This window comes from Melospiza georgiana, chromosome 2 (genome assembly GCF_028018845.1).
Source record: "Melospiza georgiana isolate bMelGeo1 chromosome 2, bMelGeo1.pri, whole genome shotgun sequence".
Lineage (NCBI taxonomy): Eukaryota > Metazoa > Chordata > Aves > Passeriformes > Passerellidae > Melospiza > Melospiza georgiana.
The window spans coordinates 4,219,668-4,239,295 of NC_080431.1; the positions used below are offsets into that span (position 1 = coordinate 4,219,668).

The window sequence follows — 19,628 nt, forward strand, 5'->3', positions numbered from 1 at the left end:
ACACTGCTAATGAAAGCTGACTTGGAGCATCTGTGAAGAAAATGCTTTGCCTCCTACATAACTGAACATTCTTTCAGTTAGGAAAAAATAACATAAACCCTACAAATCTTGAACTCTGTTTTCTGGGAGAAATGTGATGGCTAAAGACTGCCCAGATTAGAATGAAACTCTGTTCTCTTCTTCTACTAAATTCATCCCATCAAGGCAGATCTACTTCACACTGATAATGAAGGGAAGAAGAGAAAAATGGTCCAAATTCTGTGATATAGGCAGTTCAGTTTATTAATCTGGTTGCCAACTCTAGCAGAGTAATCACTGCTACAAGAGAAAGCTGTAGCTTGTCAACACCTTACTAAATTTCATTCTAAATTCCTCAAAAATACCTTGAAACTTTACTTAATTTTACAGCCAAACACAAGATATTTTGAAGATACTAACAACACTGTCTAAAGCACGCTCCCATTAAATGGTCCATTCTCCAGGTGCCCACAGCAAGGAGACACTTTTAAACTAACACTCTTAAAACTGAAGATAAAATATCATTCACAAAACCTGACATGAAAAACAAATCCACAAGCCAAACTACATAACTGACAGCAACAACCTTCATACCCACTTTTTCCCTTAGAAAATGAACCTGTGCAAGTGTAACTTCACAGACACTGGGGCTCTCAACCATAAAGAGTTAAGTGCATAAGGACAGGTTTACAGATTGCATTTCCTAATTAAACTGCCACTGTAATGAACTTCAAGCCAGTTTGCCACATCTCAAATGCTGCCCTGTTCACTCATCTATTGGCAACCTCATGAAAAGAGGATAGATAACTTCTCATTTAAAAAAACGCAAAATAATTCCTATCCAGCACTATGTTCTGTGTGAAGACCTAACAGAGATACTTCTGTAAGGGAGAAAGATTGACCCAAAGAGGACAAAATAAGTTCTGCATTTCAGTAGAACAGGAACTCTGTGAGAATTTAACACATGAAATTTAATCAGGCTTCAGATTCCCTCTTTACTCATTCCAACTAAGGCAGTACCTTAAAATCCTAACACAGCAATAGATCTAAAGGCCAACCCTCCACTATGACAATCACAGTCCAAAACATTGTTAAAAAATCAAGTGTAGATGACTGTGATCCACCTCAAACTATTTTGTACACACAGCAATGACTTCTGGGTTCTGCTGGACTATCAGAATGTTGGCATTATAAATGGACGGGATTGCAAAAGAATAAAAAGATCTTTAAACCCAAAACCATTCTTAAAACATGAATGCCAACAAGAGAAACAAGTCCAACAGAAGATGGCTGATTCAATTCCAAATTAAGAGAAGGCAGGAATAAGAAGGAAAGGTAATTCTGTATGAGAAGAACTGTTAAGACCTCCTTCATTAACTATTTACACTGTTTTGAGCCTTCAAATGGAAGTGAAACTAATGCAGTTAAACTTCAGAAATTCAACTGGATCTCAGCAAACTATTCTTTTTGGATATCATTTGCACAAAAGATTTCCTAATAAATTTGCTCCTTTTTCAAACTCCTAGTTTCACAAATTAGAAGTAACATTGTCTGCTAACAAAGCAGAAAAACATTGCCTTAAAACAATTGGAGAACTGGTGTACTGAAAAGCAAATGTATTTTGGGTTGGTGTTTTTCTACATATTAAAAAACCTGAAGTGCTTCTATGAGAGGAAATCCCTTAGTTCAAGTAACTTAATGAGGAAAAAAAACCCCAGTTTTCCTAAATTTTTAGTTGTAAGAATCTTAGGAAACGTACAGACTTTCTATGTTAGAACTAAGTTATTCTACTCTGATCAAATAATGTTTTATTCTGAGTTTAGAACTGAGATCATAACTTGGCCACTTGTTATAAGCAAGGATTCCATCTAAACCTGATTGTTGAAATGATGTAGACTATTAAACCATGAATAATTAACAAATTTACACATGGAGGTTGAAGGTTATTTCATCACAAAATGTATTTCCACTAAAAGAATTCATTTTGTCAAGGTGCAGCTTGATTTTCCCCCCAACATTCTGGCATCCTCAAGTAAACCATAATCTCAATAGTTGCCAAACAGACTGTTTTTTAGAAGTGGGATTTCAAAATGGCTTTCTAGTTTGGAATGTGAAAGAAGACAAAGTTGTTTTGTGGGGTTTAAGCTATTAAATCTCTGCAGACACTTTGACATGGAAGCATAATGCAGAGTGTATGGCAATCTATTTTTAAATTAGCATCTATCACTCTTTAATTATTCAGCATAAATATTCCCTACAGATGACATTGCTGCAGCTGGACAGGGTCACCTCTGGCCTACTGCAGTGCTCACAGTTTGGAGACTGATGCACGATGGGCACAGAGAAAGCTCCCAAGCATTCTGTCCACCCCCAGTCCACGGGGATCCTACAAGAGACACCAGTACCTGTCCAGCAGGAGGGGGGAAGGACAAGGGATGCAGAGGGAAGATGCACCTCAGTGCAATGGGTGCTCTGGAGTTACTCAAACTGTGCAGGAATCACAAAGCTGCATATCACTCATGGATAACAGAAATAATATGGCATTATGAAATTAAAGGTTATTGCAATCTTGATATCTGCCCTTTGATCCAAAAAGAACCATTCAGAAAAAAAAAAAAACCCCAACCTGTTTAAATAATTAAATTTACTTTGCATTTTACAAAAATATTCCAACTGTAGGTAGAACACATGAGACATTTACTGTACCTACACTGAACCGTAGTAATTGCATGAAGAACTGAGCTTAGGATGGTTTTCAAAAACAACAATTAACCTCACTCAGTTAATCATATTGATCATTAAATAACGAGTTTCCAGCAGATCTGCTTACAGAATTCTACTATATGTGGATGAACAGCATTTTTAGACTGTTTCTCATCATGAAAAGCAACTTTAAAAGACTGTTTCTCATCATGAAAAGCAACTTTAAAAGAAGCATTGCAATCAGCTATGGCTGGGTATAGCGCATTTCCTGTCACACGCACCCTGTGGCTCATCAAGTGACATGGATCCAAGCTGTTTGTTAACCACTGAAGAAGGAGAATCTGAAACAAAAACGAGATTTCAACTTAAAACATAAGCAGCAGAGAACTGCACAGCAATGTCACGATCATATGTTAGTTTAAAATAAAAAAGCAGCAACATAAGGAAGCTTTGGGTTTGTTTAATGAGCAGCCAGCCATATTGCATTTTCTAGGCATGACAGAAGCAAAGCCACTTGTTTCAAACCATTATTTATTCACTGAACAGCCTGAAGCTTGCTGACATGTTGATAATGAAAATGCCTGTCCATTACCAAATATTTTACTGTGTTCTTCACACTTCTGACATATCAGGAAAAACACTGAAGAGTCACGACTCCTAAAGCCTTTTCTCCAGCTACCAAATGACACCAGTATTTCACACTATGTGCAAAATGTAAATTTCAGAATATTTATACTTCAGCATAAAATAATCCATGGCATACCAGTACCTCCAATACTTAAACACTCTTTTAATAATAATGTTTTAGAACATCAAAGCACCAAAATACATTCCAATTATATGACACTTTGGTAGTTCTGCATTCTTAGATGCTGCACCTCTGATGACTGAGAGCAAGTCTTGATCAGTTTATCACAGTACCACACACCCATCAGTCTTATAAGCATCCCCATCAATCACATAAATAAATAGAATAATCACCCCCCTCAGCAGATAAGTGCCTTTTTTCCCCCTGGACACTACCAGTTAATAACTATCACCAGCACTCATTCACTGCACAGACACAACAGATGCAATATTCAGTATTCACTATCTTCTGTGAATCTATTTCCCTTGTCACCTCTGAAGACCAGATCTTACTTCTATATTATTTGAAGATAAGCTGATGTACATAAATTAATGCAGCATTCTAAAGATATTGGCTAGAGTATCATATCTTGGTTCCACTTGATAACCATCTATTATAAACAAATCCATCCTAAACTGAAAGGATTTAATATCCTGTATTACAAACTGAGTCACAGTCTGCCAGCATCACAGCATGCTAAGTGACTTTTAACATAAATGAACATCCTATATCAGGAAAGCAATGAAATAATACTCTCTCCTACAGGAAGCTCCCTTCCAGCTTTGAGCCAGACTCACCAGTGAGACCTGTTTTGCAGTACAGCCATTAGACCTGCTGAATTGACCAAGCTGCTTTAAATACACATATTCTCAAGCAGTTGTTCACTCCCAGGCATTGGTGGAAGCATGGCAGTGTGCTCCTTTGCCACACTGATATCCAGGAGCTGGGAAGGGGAGGAGGAGCAAAGGAGAGACACCAGGAAAGTCTGAGGCAGTGTGCTCTGAAGGGTACCTTGCTTTGGGAACTTGCACAGCTTATTTCTATAACTGAGGAACATTAAATTGGTTCTGGTTTGTCTTCCTTGCTCAACCCTGCCCATGCCTTGCACCAAGCACACCTAAGTTAGACCACAGAATTTATCATCTAGATTTATGGCATGCAGCTATTAAGTAGAAGATTTGTAGCATTAATATATTTTACTTTCCAAAACCAAAGTGTGCTTTATATATAATACCTAAATCAGAAGAGAATGATTTACAGGGGAATTTTTTCAATGGACTAATAAGCCACTTTTCATAAGGCAAACCAGAGCAAAAAGCTGGTGTACAGATGCTCCACATCATGATGATCTCCTTGTGTTCCAGCAGACTCAGTACAGGAATCTGTGCCTCTTTCAAGGGCTGGCTTTGATCTTGGACTCACAAAGGTCATGGCTGGGATTAACTTGTATCAGAAGGGCTAAAGGGAGGGCAGATCCTGGACTAGAAGCTGAGAAACCTAATGCATGCAGTGATCCCAGCCACGCTCTGTTCCTGAACTGCAATTCTTTCCAAAAGTTCATATGCCCTTATTTAAAAGGTATTTTGTGCTGCCAAATATTTCACTTGGCTGGAAAAGCTCATCTCATCAACTCTGTAATTCAGACTTGTATGATCGGAATACTATATTAACATATATTAATTTGAAACATTAAGAAATTACCTCTACTACCCTTTCCAGCATTTCTAATTTTATTAAGACCTCACTCTATACAGCAGTAATTAAAAAAGTAGGTATGTTTTGCCATGTGCATCATTCAACCACAGTAAGAGAAAATGAAAAGGTTTCCAGGTAGAAGTCCATGCCAAAGGAGGCTTAAACCTCCCATATGTCACTGTTACACCCAAGTCTCCATACAACTTTGTGAATGCATTTCACTTTAATAAATGAATATTTAACCAACAATAGGAAACATCCAAAATACCTGAATTAGCATGGTTTAGAATAGAGTTGTTTGTAGCAATTTGAAACCTCCTTGTTTCCTTTTCCAAGCATCCTGAAGCCACAGATCACCAGCACCCCTTCAAGTGGCTCTGCAGTCTGGAACCCCCACCTCAGGCAGGGGAATCAGCATGACCATGAAACCAGCCTAGAGAAGTTCAGGTAAATGCCTCTTTTTTTAATATATGGCTTTGTTTTGTAAAAAAATCTGAAAAATATACTTTCATAATTTCTTATAAAGCTTTTGAAAAAAAAGCATTACCAAAACTGTGCCATATAGTTAAAAAAACAAACAAAAATCCAAACTCTTACCTGAGCCTTCACAGGCTGGGTCTACATCCCAATGCAGTTCACCACTGGTTGTAATGTCACCAGTACATTCTAAACTGGAGCACCACTTAAAGAGGGAACTGGAGATTCATAAATTTGGGAAACCTCAAACAGAAAATAGAAGATAATTTTAAGGTCAGTTATATGCTGAAGGATCTTCCTATAGTTTGGGCAATCAGCACCTGACTTCACCAAAATATTAGCATGCCACCTCAGTTTTGGTTGAAAAAAAAAAATCTTCCTTGTATGACCAGCTTCAAGGTGAGGTCTAAAGCAGTGAGAATTGTTTTAAAGTCCTAAACATGATACATGTAGAGGAATCTAAGAAATTAAATACTTGATGGAATTACTGTAAATAATTGCTTTGCACAGTGAATATGCTCTCACTTATATATTGTGCACTTCAAATATTATTTCTACATCTTCAAATAAAATTCCTACATTTGAGTGTTAGCAAAGAATCTAATGATCAAAACTGCTGTCATTCCTTTGTTCTCCTCCAAAAGCTTTAACACAGAAATTAAGGTCCAGTTTGCTCTGCTTTAGAGACTCAATGTATAGATCAACCAAAAGCTTTAAAAAAAAAAGTCAATTTGCAGCACAGGTTCTGCAATATGCCAGCATGCACATGTATATATCTGCATTCCACAGCAAATGAAGTACAAATCAAATATTTTTTCCTCTAGAAAAAAAAAGGCTAATATTGATTCATGGTTTTGTGGGTAAGATTAGGTACAATGACCACTGCAGGAAACCTTGATCTATAATATGTTTTTTCTTTTTCACTTCATGACCAGCTGGTTCACATTTCTGTTACTTTTCAAATTGGATTCCATCTCCCTGAAATTCTCAGAATGATAAGTGATGTAGTAATGGTGATGCATATGTGGCATAGCAGCAATAACAACAGGTTAAAAAGGTTTACTTTCTTTGTTGTTTGCATATAGCACATAAATGCAGTTGTTTAAATACTGCACAGGATGTAAATGTTATAAAATGCCACAAAAATGCAAGGAAAGGCTAGGTTTTTGAGGGAGAAATCATTCAATAAATAAAAATCCAACTAAACTGAAATATTTACTATAGCTTCCCTAATTAAATAAAGTGGCAACCAAAAAAATCTGAATCCATTCAATACCTAAAGCAAAGGCTTGAAGACAAAATAGACCTGATCCATGCAGCAAACACTGCTTCTAAAATTCAGCCAAATTCCAAATTTAGTATCCACCAAAACAAAATCTCTCTCATCTGAGACCTTTTGTCTCAGAGTCAAAACTCATCTCCCTTTCACATTCAAAACTATAAACTTTTGACCATATTTTTCTAAATAGGTTAACTACGACAGATTGAGCTTACAAATCCTCATGTAACTGGGAGACAGAATAACTACCACACAGTCTAATTTTCTATTAAACCTGTAAAAGCTTTCAGCTCTTGACATTTTCTACTTGTAATTTCTTACATGGCTGGGATAGTTTTCTCTTCCTACTCAAGCTTCTGTGCCTGCAAAGATAAGGAGTAATAACAAAGCACAGATCAGAAGAAGTGGCCATGGTCTCACGCTGAATTCCCTCCAAAACTGCAATTGCAATTTATACAGGTTTTATCAGAGCAGGGATTGAGAACCTGCAGACACATTTTGTGGTGTAATTTTTTTGTTTGAAAATTTACATCTAGTATGTGCCTGAAAACAGAATATCTGCTTCATGACAGGGCAGCAAAGACAACCTTTCAGGAAAAAAATAGAGATTCTCTCTGTATAGGAATTTATTACTTTAAAAAGACTCCAAACAATTCAACACTACTCATTTATTTCTCTCCTACCATATTTCTGAATAACCAGCTAAGCACAGGGTTAGAAAACAATTGTGTCTATGGAGAAGCTAGAGACCAAAAATGTGCAGCACTGGTTTTCCAAAGGAATAGATGGTGAATAAGCAACTTGCAAAAATATATCTTGGGAGGCCAGAAAAGGAAAACAAAACAAAGAAACTTTCAAAAAAAGAAAAGAGCAAGTACAGAGAATATCAGAGACTATCTCCATGTCCAGACTGCAGAAATCTTATGAAGTAAATAAGAAGTGCAAAGGAGATCCAGAGTCAAAAGAAATGAGCTTCATTTGTTCCCTCCCAGAGCAGAGGAAGGAGGAATGCAATGAAAGAAGCTGCAAAGCACAACAGGAATATATTATTTTTACACATACAAATAGCAAGAAAAAGACAATGTAATCTATTATCAAATTTCTCTAGAACTAATTGGCCAAACATATTAAATATTTTCAAATTTAAATTTCTCTTTTTATAACTTCCACTGCCAATACTGCTGAAGACAACAATTCCACCCACCAGACCAAACCTCAAGAAGATACATCCTAATGAGCTGGAGCTCAGGGAGAAAAATGGCTCCTCTTTTGTCTCCCCAGAAATAAATATTTCCACAGCACTGAGTAAATCTGTCTTTCAAAGCAATTATTTAGTAAGTAAAATGGTTAAATTTGCAAATTCATTGTCATGTAATGCATGATATGACAATGTAAAATGTAAATGTAAATTAATTTACATGCAGAAAGAGATAAATGTTTGAATATTAGTTTCCTCCAAGGCTGTGTCTTTGGCTCCTGGTGATCCCAAACAAAAGGACTGAATGTTTCCAATAGTTCCCCTAAAGTTCTAACCATGGGGGAACTAAAAAAACTCCAAGAGGCAGTCTTGGGGAGGTCCAAATTATGTACAAGACCCCTCTGTCTCCCAGTCAAAGCATCAGCTAAGCCTCTCCATTTGTGGCACTATGGATCACACAGTGTGCTGTAGGAACCCCACAGGCAACAGGGAGTAAAAAAATGACATTGCATCCTTGAAGGAGCACTAAGGAAGAGATGGGAGAGATGTACCCAGTGAAACCCAGACCAGCACACCCTTCAGAGGTAGCAAAATCCCCACAAAATAAACCTCCAGACATGGCTGCAAACAAACTTTATTCCTTACTTCAATTCAGTGGGAAGCAATTCAGCAAAAAAAAAAAAAAAATTTAAAATTAAGCCATTCCGAAAAGGAAATGGGAGATCAAGATTTATTGTCTGTGTTACAATTTTTTCTCTATCAATACTTAAATTTGAGTTAATAAATTCTGATATTCAGTTTGCTGGGAAAAAAAAAAAGACAAAACCAAAATTGGTAGATTTTTGGTGTGGTTTTTTTTTGTCCTGGCAGGAACCTGCAGCCCCCTAAAACGCCACCACTACCACTGCTCTTCCTGTTCTCCTACAGGTAAACAGGCACCCATGGGTGCCATCCCTAAGATAGGCACACACCCTCCCAGGATGGACTGGTTTCCAAAACCCTCTAAAACCTCATTGCAATATTTTATAGTGTAAAAGTTGTTCAAAATTCAGTAACTGCAAGTTGTGACTGGAGCATCAGCCACTGTTACATTAAATTGTTCTGTGGAGCTCCAGATTAAGGAACAGACTGAACCATGGCAAGATAGCTGTAAATGTGTGACACAATCCTTAAAAGCAATTTAGCCACATCTCAACTGTCACAGGATTTATCCACAGAAGAGACACTGCTAGACATGACTTTGCAACACAAAATACACTGAATTCTCACACTGCATGCAGCTCACTCATTTTTACATGGTGCCACAACAAAGTTGGCTTCAAGTTTATGCTTTAGGGTTTGCCTCTTTATGCATATGCATGCTTCTGCCCTAACTTTCTCAAATATGTTAATGCAAACATATTTGAGGCTTTCTTGTGATCATTTTTAATTTCAGTAAGACAAGAGAGAAAGAGGATGGTGAAATGACAAGTTGCTCTGTTCAAAAAATGAGAGCATATCTGGGGACTTTGGCTAGGTACAGGTATTTTCACTACACTTATTGTAAAACCACAGCACTGAGGAGTGCCAGAACTCTGTTTTACTGAATTGTTCCTCTGATTTAGAACACATGCTACCCCAAAGCCAAGTTGTAAATGTTAATGTTGGATACAAGTAGCACCAAAATGTAATTTCAGTGTGCAATTCTCCTTCTACTCAGAACACAGCAATTTCTTGCTCAGCTGCTCTAACAGCCATTGCACAAGCCTGATACCATGCACCTAGAAAACCATTTCCACATAGTGTCACTCAACCCAAACATGTTAGATCAATAAACCTTGTCCATCCAGGTTTCCCTGCCCGTGTGATGATAAACACCACCACATGCAAGGCAAGACAAGCAGCGAATGCAGGAAATGCCTTGTTCTGGAGGAGAAGCATCTCAGCAAACAACAGCAGCACAAACTACAGCTACATCACTGCTGGAGAAACCTTGGCAAGTGACAACCTGCTGCCTGAGGGTCCTGAGAGGAGCCCTTAGGGCTGGGCTGCTCAGAAGAGGAGGGCTGTGGCGCAGAGCCCTCAGCCAGCTCTCGCTGTCTCTGCTGCTCTGCCTTCTTAAGCCTCAGTCGCTGCAGGCCCCTACGGATTATTGCTAACTCGGGGCCCATTAACTCTGACACACAGGGAGGGAGACAGACAGGGGGAGAGAGAAGCAGTGAGCAATCAATATATGGAATATAGAGGAGAGGTGTGGGACTGACTAAGGAGACAAGCAACAGGTACTAAGTGTCATTACAGTGAAAAAAAATTACTAGCGGCCAGAAATCATCAAATAGAAATAATGAAATTGGTTTTCTCTTCCTAAAGGCATCAATCACAGGACTTAAATATCCAGGATTTGTGCCATACAATACAGCCCCCTCCCCATCTCCAGCAATGAAACCATTAAACAAAGAATTAGTTAAGGAAAATAGATACAGCCTGGTTACATCAAAACAAAGCACACAACAGACGTATTCATTTTGATGACCCTAACACACAGAATAAATGAGAATATTTGGTGTAAAACTATGCAACTGTAGTCTACAGGTAGTGTTCCAAAATGAATGTAATAGCTTCCTGATGGTTCAAAAAAAACCAGGTACATTTTGATCAAATCAAACCAGTGCAAAAAGTAAACTGGAACTATGGAAAGAGGTGGCAAAACAACAGCTAAATCAAAAAATAGACTTCCCTATGAATTAATTTTTAAGTTCAGACATTGCCTGCGGTTGAGGATTCGCAGTCTGAAATCACTGTTAAGTGGTCCTACAGACAAAGTAATTTATAGGATCAGAAGCAATCCTTAGTAGCATCCTCTTAATAGATTATTCTTTTAGTCCCATCTTTAGAGGCTTCACTGTTTTCATAATTTTGTCTTTATTCATTTGCCAGTTAAACTATTTTGGCATGTTAAGTTCATTGCCTGATTACTAGTACTTTTGCAAACTGCTATAAAATGAGGTGACCAAGCAATTTTTTATTCTTTCCATGTTCTTTGCAGATTTCCTCCACTTACACAAGTGCTGTGTGGCAAGTGCTCCTCTTTAAATAACACAGATTGTGTCTTTAATAGCAGTGCCTGAATCACACAATGTTAAAATAGTAGAGAGCATTACACTGGCATGGGGCCTTTCAGCCAGGCAAAAGCTTAACAAATGTTCTGTAACCCTTATCCATACAGTGAAACAAATTTTCTTTTATAAAGAGAAATAAACCCCAAACCAGAATCTAGTAATTGGAAAGTCAGTGACAAGCACCAGTTAATACTGAATGGTCATGAGGTTTAATGTACTTAGTCTAATATCATTTCTGGGAAAAACATACTCTCAGTTTATGGTTGATAAGGTGTAACAAAAATAAAGATATAGTTCCTAAAAGGAATATGGCATCAGGGAGATTTGCTCTGAATTATTGTCATGTCCCAGAACCATTTATGGAAAGAAAAACTCCAAATAGCCTAGGGAATGCTTTTATGGGAATTTCAATGATGCCTAAAATTGCAGTTTTCAGTACTTGCTGCTGATTCAGTTCCACTGAGTTGAGAGACAGCCACAATTTAAGATGTAACAAGAACTACAATACTAAATATAAAAGCTGCTATCCTGGATATGCTCAGTGACAACACCTTTCAATATATTCCAGAATATCTAAGCAAATGTTTATTTTGCCAGCAAATGGAGTGAAGAAATAGAAATAAATTAAAAAACTCAGTTATTGTCACATTTCCATTCAAAATTTAAAAGCAGTTAACTTATATCAGAACACATATTAGGGTTAAGCTTTGTACTAATTAGCCAACTGGCCCCCTGCATCGCCTCCCCATGTGTATCTGGAATTTTTTTTATGACAAAAACTGTATTATATTTTACTGTTTGTTGTACCTAGTGTTTATTAGTGGTTTAAAACATCAGCATCTTAAAACTAATATACAAAAATTAAGTTTCCACTGAATGGCATAAGCAGGGCAAGAAAATAAATTTGTAGTATTTTTCCTTTGTGACAAGCATGACAATCTCCAGCAATTGTTCTCATTAGATACGTATATTAAAAATTATTCAAATGTTCTGGCAGTAACAAGCTACTGAGATTTTGCACTGATTTTGTTGTTTAATTGTAACTTAAATTTTCCAACTTCTAGAATACATATTCTGCTAAAGAAATCTATCCCACCAAGACCCAGCACCAAATCATTTCTGTACTAACTCTATTTTGAACAGGCACTTCATCTCTTAATATTTTAAAAAGTAATTCAGATATAGAAGCTCAAATGCTCATCACATCACACATATTCTGGAACACCAAACCAACAATAAATTGGAACTGTATACTGGGATTTCAAACACAGGATTGCCATGAGTGCCTGTGTTGAGTGTAGAAATGATTTCTGGAAAGCTGTTTACAGGCCTGGGTTAGGAATTCATGCTCTGATTCTAATGAAGTCATTTCCTGAAAACAAGTTCTTAATTTGCTGATTCTTTGCTACAATAGTCAAACTTGTATCTGCCACGACTTTACACAAAATAGGGGCTGAAAACCTTTTTTCCTTTCTTCCACCTTCCAAAATGCCTCCCCAGTCACCCACTTCTTATAACACACTTCTGTCTGGCCTTCCTACTCAGCCCCACTGTATTGAAACTATTCCTATTAGCACTTGCCCTCTCCTGTCAGCCCAAAAAAGCAGCAGGTTTTATTCACCTTTAAATGCAGGTGAACAAGGTCAGGGGATCCTGTCCTTGATGCAGAAGGCAGATTTATAAACTACAGACTGTGAGTAAATAAAATTTCACATCTGAGCACAGCCACAGGATACCAGGGTGCATAAACATTGCAAAATGGACATTCCCAATGCAGCCTGCTCATTCACAGACCCAGTGCTACCCCTCTGCCCAGGAGCCTCCCCTCTTCCTGAACTCACCATGTTACCCAAAAACTTGTTTTACACTCATTCTAGTATCCCTTTTGCATTGCTTCTGAAACAGGATGCTTATAAGGTGTGCAAACACCTTGCACTACTACATTTATGCCTGCATGAGTCCTGTAGACAATTTTAAGCTGCCAATCTGACACCCTGCTTAGATTTAGTCAAAGAATCTAACAAATATTATATAGCAAATTAAAAAGTATCTATTGTCTGTCAACCAAACATCACTACCCCTTTCAAAACTAAATATATTCTGAAATCTAAAGTAACACTGAAAAAGAAGAAATACTCTTAGAAAAGAGCTAGACTAAGAAATAACTTCAGCTTTGTGCTAGCAGAATAAACTTTTGCTTAGAAATTCAAGCACATTCAGAGAAAAATATTTTTCTGGTCAGCACAGATTTCTTAAAATGCAGGCTAAAAAATGCATCACAATTCTAGAAATCCTCTCTGGTGCATTATATTTTTGAAACTCACAAAGTTTCAATGACATAGCTTGAAGCAATTGTGTTTAATATGGTAGATTCTGACTCTGAAATGTTGAGGATGGAGGTTCCTCCTGAAGGAGACATCCCCTACCTCCCCTGATTTTAACATGCACAGGTTCTGCTATTCATTGCACTGGTGCTGCTACAGCCAAATCCCAGTGGAAGAGGGCAAGATGTCACTATACTCCATGAAGACAACAGTAAGTTTAGAAAAATAAGCAAAAAGTTTTTATTTCTACCTCAAAATACTGGTGATTCCCTTGCAAATTTCCTTTTCAGACAAAGCTATAGAGTTGATGGTTTTACTCTTTCTTTAAACCACCGCTGTAACCACTAGGTAACTATAAAACACTGAAGTCACATTAAGGATGTGCAAGGAAGAAAACAGATGGAGATCTAATACCCAAAATATCCTAAAAGAGAATTGTTTCTTATTTTTCACAAACAATGACAAGATGGATTTCTTCTCACCAGACTGATGCATCACAGGCTGAGTTGAGGCCCCAAAAGAAGGCCTTTGTTCATTATCAGGAGAGGACAGTAATGAAGTTGAAGGGGGACTTTCTGTCGAAGATGATGTTGAAGGAGCTTGAGCTGACATGGTAGAAGAGGAGGATGATGGAAGCTGTTCAGAACCATCTACTTCCATTGCAGTTTCTGATTCTCTACTAGGTGCCATGTTATTAGTAGAAGGAGCATCAGTCCTATTAGTCCCACCTTTGATTAAAAACAGAACAAAAAAGCAAGAAAAAGAGCTCAAAAGTAAACTTACTCTGTCTCTAAAGATCCCTGTGCACTATCATTCCTTTAGCAAATAAATGTGCTCAGTTTTTCAGTGCACCAAAATTTTATTTACACCTAGGAAAGGCTGATATTCCAAGCCTGCACATCCACTATAAACACAATTTCTGTAGTTGAAAAGAAGGAAATCACCTCTGGACCGCGATCTTCCCCGTCCTCGATTGCTCTGTGCAACTTCACTGGCTTCTTCAAACCACCTTGACAGCATGTCTGACATCCTCTGCATCAGAGACACATTGGGACTCTGCTCCCCTGTAGAACAAGTGGTGCTGAAGTTTTATCTGCAAGTTGACCAAAAAGTACCTCTCCCCCCACATTTCTTCCAGGAATGGAGACCACCCCTCACCCCCTTCTCCCACAAGAAACAATTCCCTTCAGCCTGTTCCCAATGCCCCTGTGCATCCTCATTTTCACAGTACAGGTCTCTGACCCTCTGCTGGGATCCCTCATTCCCCTCCTGTACAGCTCTGACCCTAAAAAATGGAATTGCAACAGCCAAAGAAAACATACTAAAGGTGGTTACAGATGCCATAAGGAATATTATCAACATATTAAAAAATGTGTTTCAGAAGCCCATAGGCAACAGAACCACATGCAGATTGTAAAGGAGCAGATGGGATCACATCCCCCAATGTTTCTAATCCACTAATTCCAAATAATGGAGGAGCAAAAGACAGACTAAGAGGACAGGCTTATGTTCTCTCCCTAAACAGCATCTCCTACTGCCTGTGTCAGGTACAGAATCCCAGACACTTCTACTCTAGTTTGGGAAAGCAGGAAAATGAGAACAACACAGATAATCTGGAAAGGGAAACTGTAGGCAGAAAAGGGAAGAAGATTAAAGGGAACTAGAGTCAAATACTTGGAACCCCACAGCTTGTCAGATTTAAACAGGAACACATTGTAGATGAAAATTAAGATGAGTGACAAAAAAGGCTCTGCCCTGCTTTGGTATTCCAATTTTTGATACCCAAGCATTCTTTGGAAATGCTTTATTTACTAAATTCTCAAGCAATTGAGTAATATATTATAAACATGAAAATTTAAGCATAAAAATTTGCCACCCTGTGTTACTAAATGACATTATAAAAATGAAAAGTATAACATAAAAATCCTATTGCTTTGAATTCCAGTCCCCTAATGCAACCATTAAAGAGCATTTAATTTGTAATTGTGATTGCATATGAGGTGTGACTGGGAAAAAAAGAAATAAGTGCTAGTGTTAGTCCCTGAGCAATGACAATGAAAACAAAAGCTCTCCTTTACTTACAGCAGCCTAAATGAAACAATATCATTTTCCTGGTAAGAACATTTTCAATATTTTCAATTTTAAAAATCATTGTACAATAGCAGCTCTGTGCTAAATTCTAAGAATTCCATCTTAAAGCTTGGCTGATTGTTAACTCAAGGACAATCTGAAGCACGTATTTTGGGAATACGTCAGAAAAACTGGAAAATAAAACCCAAATCAAAGCAAGAAAAAACCCAAAATGAAACAAAAACCTAGCAAAACACAGGAGCAAAGACAGCAACCCCCTTCAAATGCAAATGCATTTACCATCTCTCTCCCTCTCACTCTCAGGCCTTGCTCTTGGCCCAGTATCTGACCAATCCCCTCTGAGCCGCAGACGTTTAACGGGAGGCTGACGTAACTGGGGGAGAGAAAAAGGGAGAGAAAAGCATCACACAGCTATTTATGTTCTACAGTACAGGATTCTGAGCCTAAAGATAAATCTCTGTTTTTTAAAGTCACCTAAATTCAAATCTGTCACCAAAACACAGAACGTCAGCCTTATGTTCAGACTATCCATGAATAAGCACAACACTTATCAACAAAATGCACGAGTTTTAGCTTTAACAGTCTGAATAAATGACTCTCAGAACTAATGCAGCTTTTATTTTAAACAAGCTTCATAATGTTGAATCTTTCTTTAGTGACCAGTAATAATTAAGGTTTTCTTAAATTCAGCCTGAATTCTGCAGAAATATTCACCTCTTCACATTAAAAATTATATAAGAGTTTCAGCTTAACAAAATGTGGATCTGTAATTAGGCAAAAGGAAAAATATCAGACATTAAAAAAAGAGAACATTTTATGCAAATAAACTCTGGTTTATTTTCAACCTAATTTCTTTTAGCTTTTATAATACTTTTTTTACAGCAAGAAGTATCAAACAATCACTAAATGGGTGGTGTTATTTTCAGCAGCTTCAAGAGAAACAGGGAGTGCTTTGCTCATTTAGAAAGGCAGGTCAGAGTTTGAAGTCAAGTGTATTGGCTGGATATTTCTGGCCTTAAAAATAAAGAAACCAAACCAAACAAAATCAACCAGCCAACCCAGAAACTGCTGACAATTTTAAACTAAATCCCCTGTGGTGTAAGCACATAGTTTTAATTTTCATAACTCCACTAGCAGATTTCAGAAGAAGTCTTTACATTTCTTCTACTGTATATAACTTTAAGCCAGGCTGAAATAAAAATACTCAAGCAATAACATTTTTAGGGACAACAAGGACAAAGAATAAGCATTTAAAAGCAAAATTCCTGACTATTCCTGACTAAGAAAACACATAATGTAAAATGTGTTTGAAAACATTTAAAAATGTTTCCAAACAGATTCTAAGAAAAAGGAGGAAGGAAATGTTAACATCACACTTCTCACAGCAAAAAGGAAACAGGAATCATCATCATTATCATCACACTGATCCTGCAGTTGAGGACAGCAGGATGCTGACAACTCATTGAGAACTCCCTTGTGGCCTCGGACTAAAGACGAGGAACTCAGGATACAGAGTTTGTGAAAGGCTGAACAAAACACCAGTGAAAAAAGCAGTGGATGGTTAGGAGAGTGCAGGGAGAGACAGAAACAACTTCACTGTAGTTAAAGGCACTTTTTTAATATTAATCAGAAAATTTAGATTGGAAGGGTCAGTATCATTGTAACTGAGCTTATAATTGACAAGTGCTTGAGTTTTGAAAATTTTAATACTGCTCAGTAACCGTGGCTTGCCTCCTTATTCTTAACAACCTGTACTCCCTCATATCTGCCAGGAAATGATAGCTTTGACCAAGGAGTATTAATATTTAATTTCAAGGAATATGCTTCTCATGGCATGAAAAGTAAGAGAACACAGAGTGACATTTTGCCCCAAGGTTCAGGCAGATGCCTTCTCATCTCTGAGAGAGAGGGAAATCAGACGAGAAGGAAAACCAGAGTGATAAAATATGGTAAATAAATACATAAACAAATATGTATTAAAAATACACAATTTTTGTGACAATCTACTTGTCACACTTCAGTCTATGACCAGCAACTTTATTTTCAGATTAAAGGGGAACACAACTGATGGTATTTCTTGTGTGCTGCAAGCTATAAAACATAAAAGATAAAAGGAGGTCATCTTAACCACTTGCCTCTTCCCTTCTCTCTTCTGCAGAAGGGACTTTAAGCTCTCGTGCTGTGTCATCCTTGGGATCAAACAAGTAAATGTAATCTGAGGAGTAGCTCACAAGGATCTCTTGGCCATCTTCACTGTAACACAGGGATGTTACCCTGCAGGATTTGTTGTTGAGATGGGGAGGGACAAAACGTGCGACCATTCCAACAGTGCCCCTGCCAGCATAATTCCCTTTATTAAAAAAATAAAAGAGGGGAAAGAGAGGAGGAAGAAAAGAATTACACATCTACTATTGCAAATTTTCAACTGCTTCAATAAACCTCTTATTTGGGATCCAACAAAAGAGAATCAGGGAAAAGCTATGTATCCTGTAGTTTCTGCAATAATTTTGATCTGGAGAATGACATATCAGATTTTACAATCTTTATTATTTTTGTTTAAAAATTCTACATACATTACAAAAAATAAAAAATGAAAACACACTCACTTATATAAATGTCTCACATACCCACTACATGATGTTGTAGGGAAGCTATCTGTCAAATGTGGCACAAATGGAATTTTTAGAATGAAAAATCACAAAACAACGATGCAAATCTATATCTACACACAAATTAGAAAGAAATTTAGTGCCTTTGCACTACAAAGGCAAGCACAGTGCAGGATATTATGGATTTCATGAGATCTCCCATAACAAGCATCAAGCTCCACCATGGTAGAGTACAAGACAAGAACTTAATTAAATTTCAGGTGGACCACTGGAGGCTGCAATCCCTGGCTTTTTGGAATCCTGGAATCACATGTTTCAAGACAAAATAAGAGAAATCACAAAATGTCCTTTTCTGCACTGAGTACACAACGCATTCTGAGATGCATGAAGAGATTAGACTTACTTTGAAGATTTCTACATTAGCAAATATTAGAGTGAAGTGACTCTACTGTTACAAAGCACAGTTCCCAGAGAAGGAAGCTACACTTCTGCAGTGTTCCACTTGAGCCATTCACCACCTGTTTTGAAAATAACCTGAACTGGGCACTGCTAGTGGGTAGAAATTGTCTCTGCACCATGTGGCTCCTACCTGTTGCCCTTGTGCCAAGCATTCTCCTGTCATAGATCCTCACTGAGCTGTCAGAACAGCCCACAGCCAGGTAGTAGGGGATGGGTGGACAGATAGCAACAGAGGTGGCAGCACGACGACAGTTTATTAAAATGTCCTGGAACACACAAAAATACAGCATTGAAACAATAGCTTGAACATTTGAAGTATAATTCTTTGTTTTGTTTTGTTTCACTACACAGGGCCCTCCCTTAGCCAAGGAGATTTTGATAAAATAGGTCTGGCCTGTGAAGACAGATCACAAATGTGTTATCAGAAAAGCCAGTGCACAGAAGGAAAACTATCAGAGAAAGCAAGCTGGTACTAGAACAACTGAAAAAGAAACCTAATCAAAACAAAAACATAATCAAAACAAAAACAGGAACATTGAAAAATAGATAAGGTAAACAGACTTATAAACTACCTTGCATCTTGGATTTCCTTATGGAAACACAGTGGAAGAGCACTAAATATGCAGAAACAGTTTAAATCAATTAAAGGATTAGAGCAGGTTCCATCTACAGGCAGATAACTAACTGGGTAAAGGGGAAAAAAATGAAGGAAACCCCTAGAACTGGTAAATGTGCACAAGGCTGAGCAAAATTAATCAAGACTAGCAATACATACTTTGATAATTTTGTTCCAATTCAATATTAAAATTGTTTCTAAAATTCAAAACCAGTGGTCACTGGTAATACCAGTAAGCTAATATAATTCATTACTAAATCTTTTATTACAGAGGGACAAAGGGTGCTCAAGAATACAAGGCTGCAGGTGATTCTCAAGGCTCATATTTTGCCTCCAGTTTTAGTGTAAACCAGACTAAAAGATTCAATTTCAACAATTTTTTTCTACCATATCTGAAGCCTCACACCAAACATTTTTATATTTTTTTAATTAA

At 37.5% G+C, this 19,628-nt stretch overlaps 1 protein-coding gene across 4 annotated transcripts in view; it reads right to left on the bottom strand.

The window, feature by feature from the left end:
• Positions 1–19,628, bottom strand: part of DCAF6 (DDB1 and CUL4 associated factor 6) — a 74,159-nt gene that overhangs the window by 25,792 nt on the left and 28,739 nt on the right. For 2 of the 4 annotated variants that reach the window (XM_058043703.1, XM_058043694.1), the window contains exons 6-11: positions 18,710–18,845; positions 17,647–17,861; positions 15,791–15,884; positions 14,365–14,484; positions 13,903–14,148; positions 3,003–3,062 (exon numbers count right to left, since the gene is read on the bottom strand). In XM_058043703.1, the coding sequence (XP_057899686.1) occupies positions 3,003–3,062; positions 13,903–14,148; positions 14,365–14,484; positions 15,791–15,884; positions 17,647–17,861; positions 18,710–18,845 (871 nt within the window). Of the gene's footprint in view, positions 1–3,002; positions 3,063–9,985; positions 10,154–13,902; positions 14,149–14,364; positions 14,485–15,790; positions 15,885–17,646; positions 17,862–18,709; positions 18,846–19,628 lie in introns of all 4 variants that reach the window. The other 2 variants (XM_058043721.1, XM_058043712.1) reach the window with 2 other exon arrangements.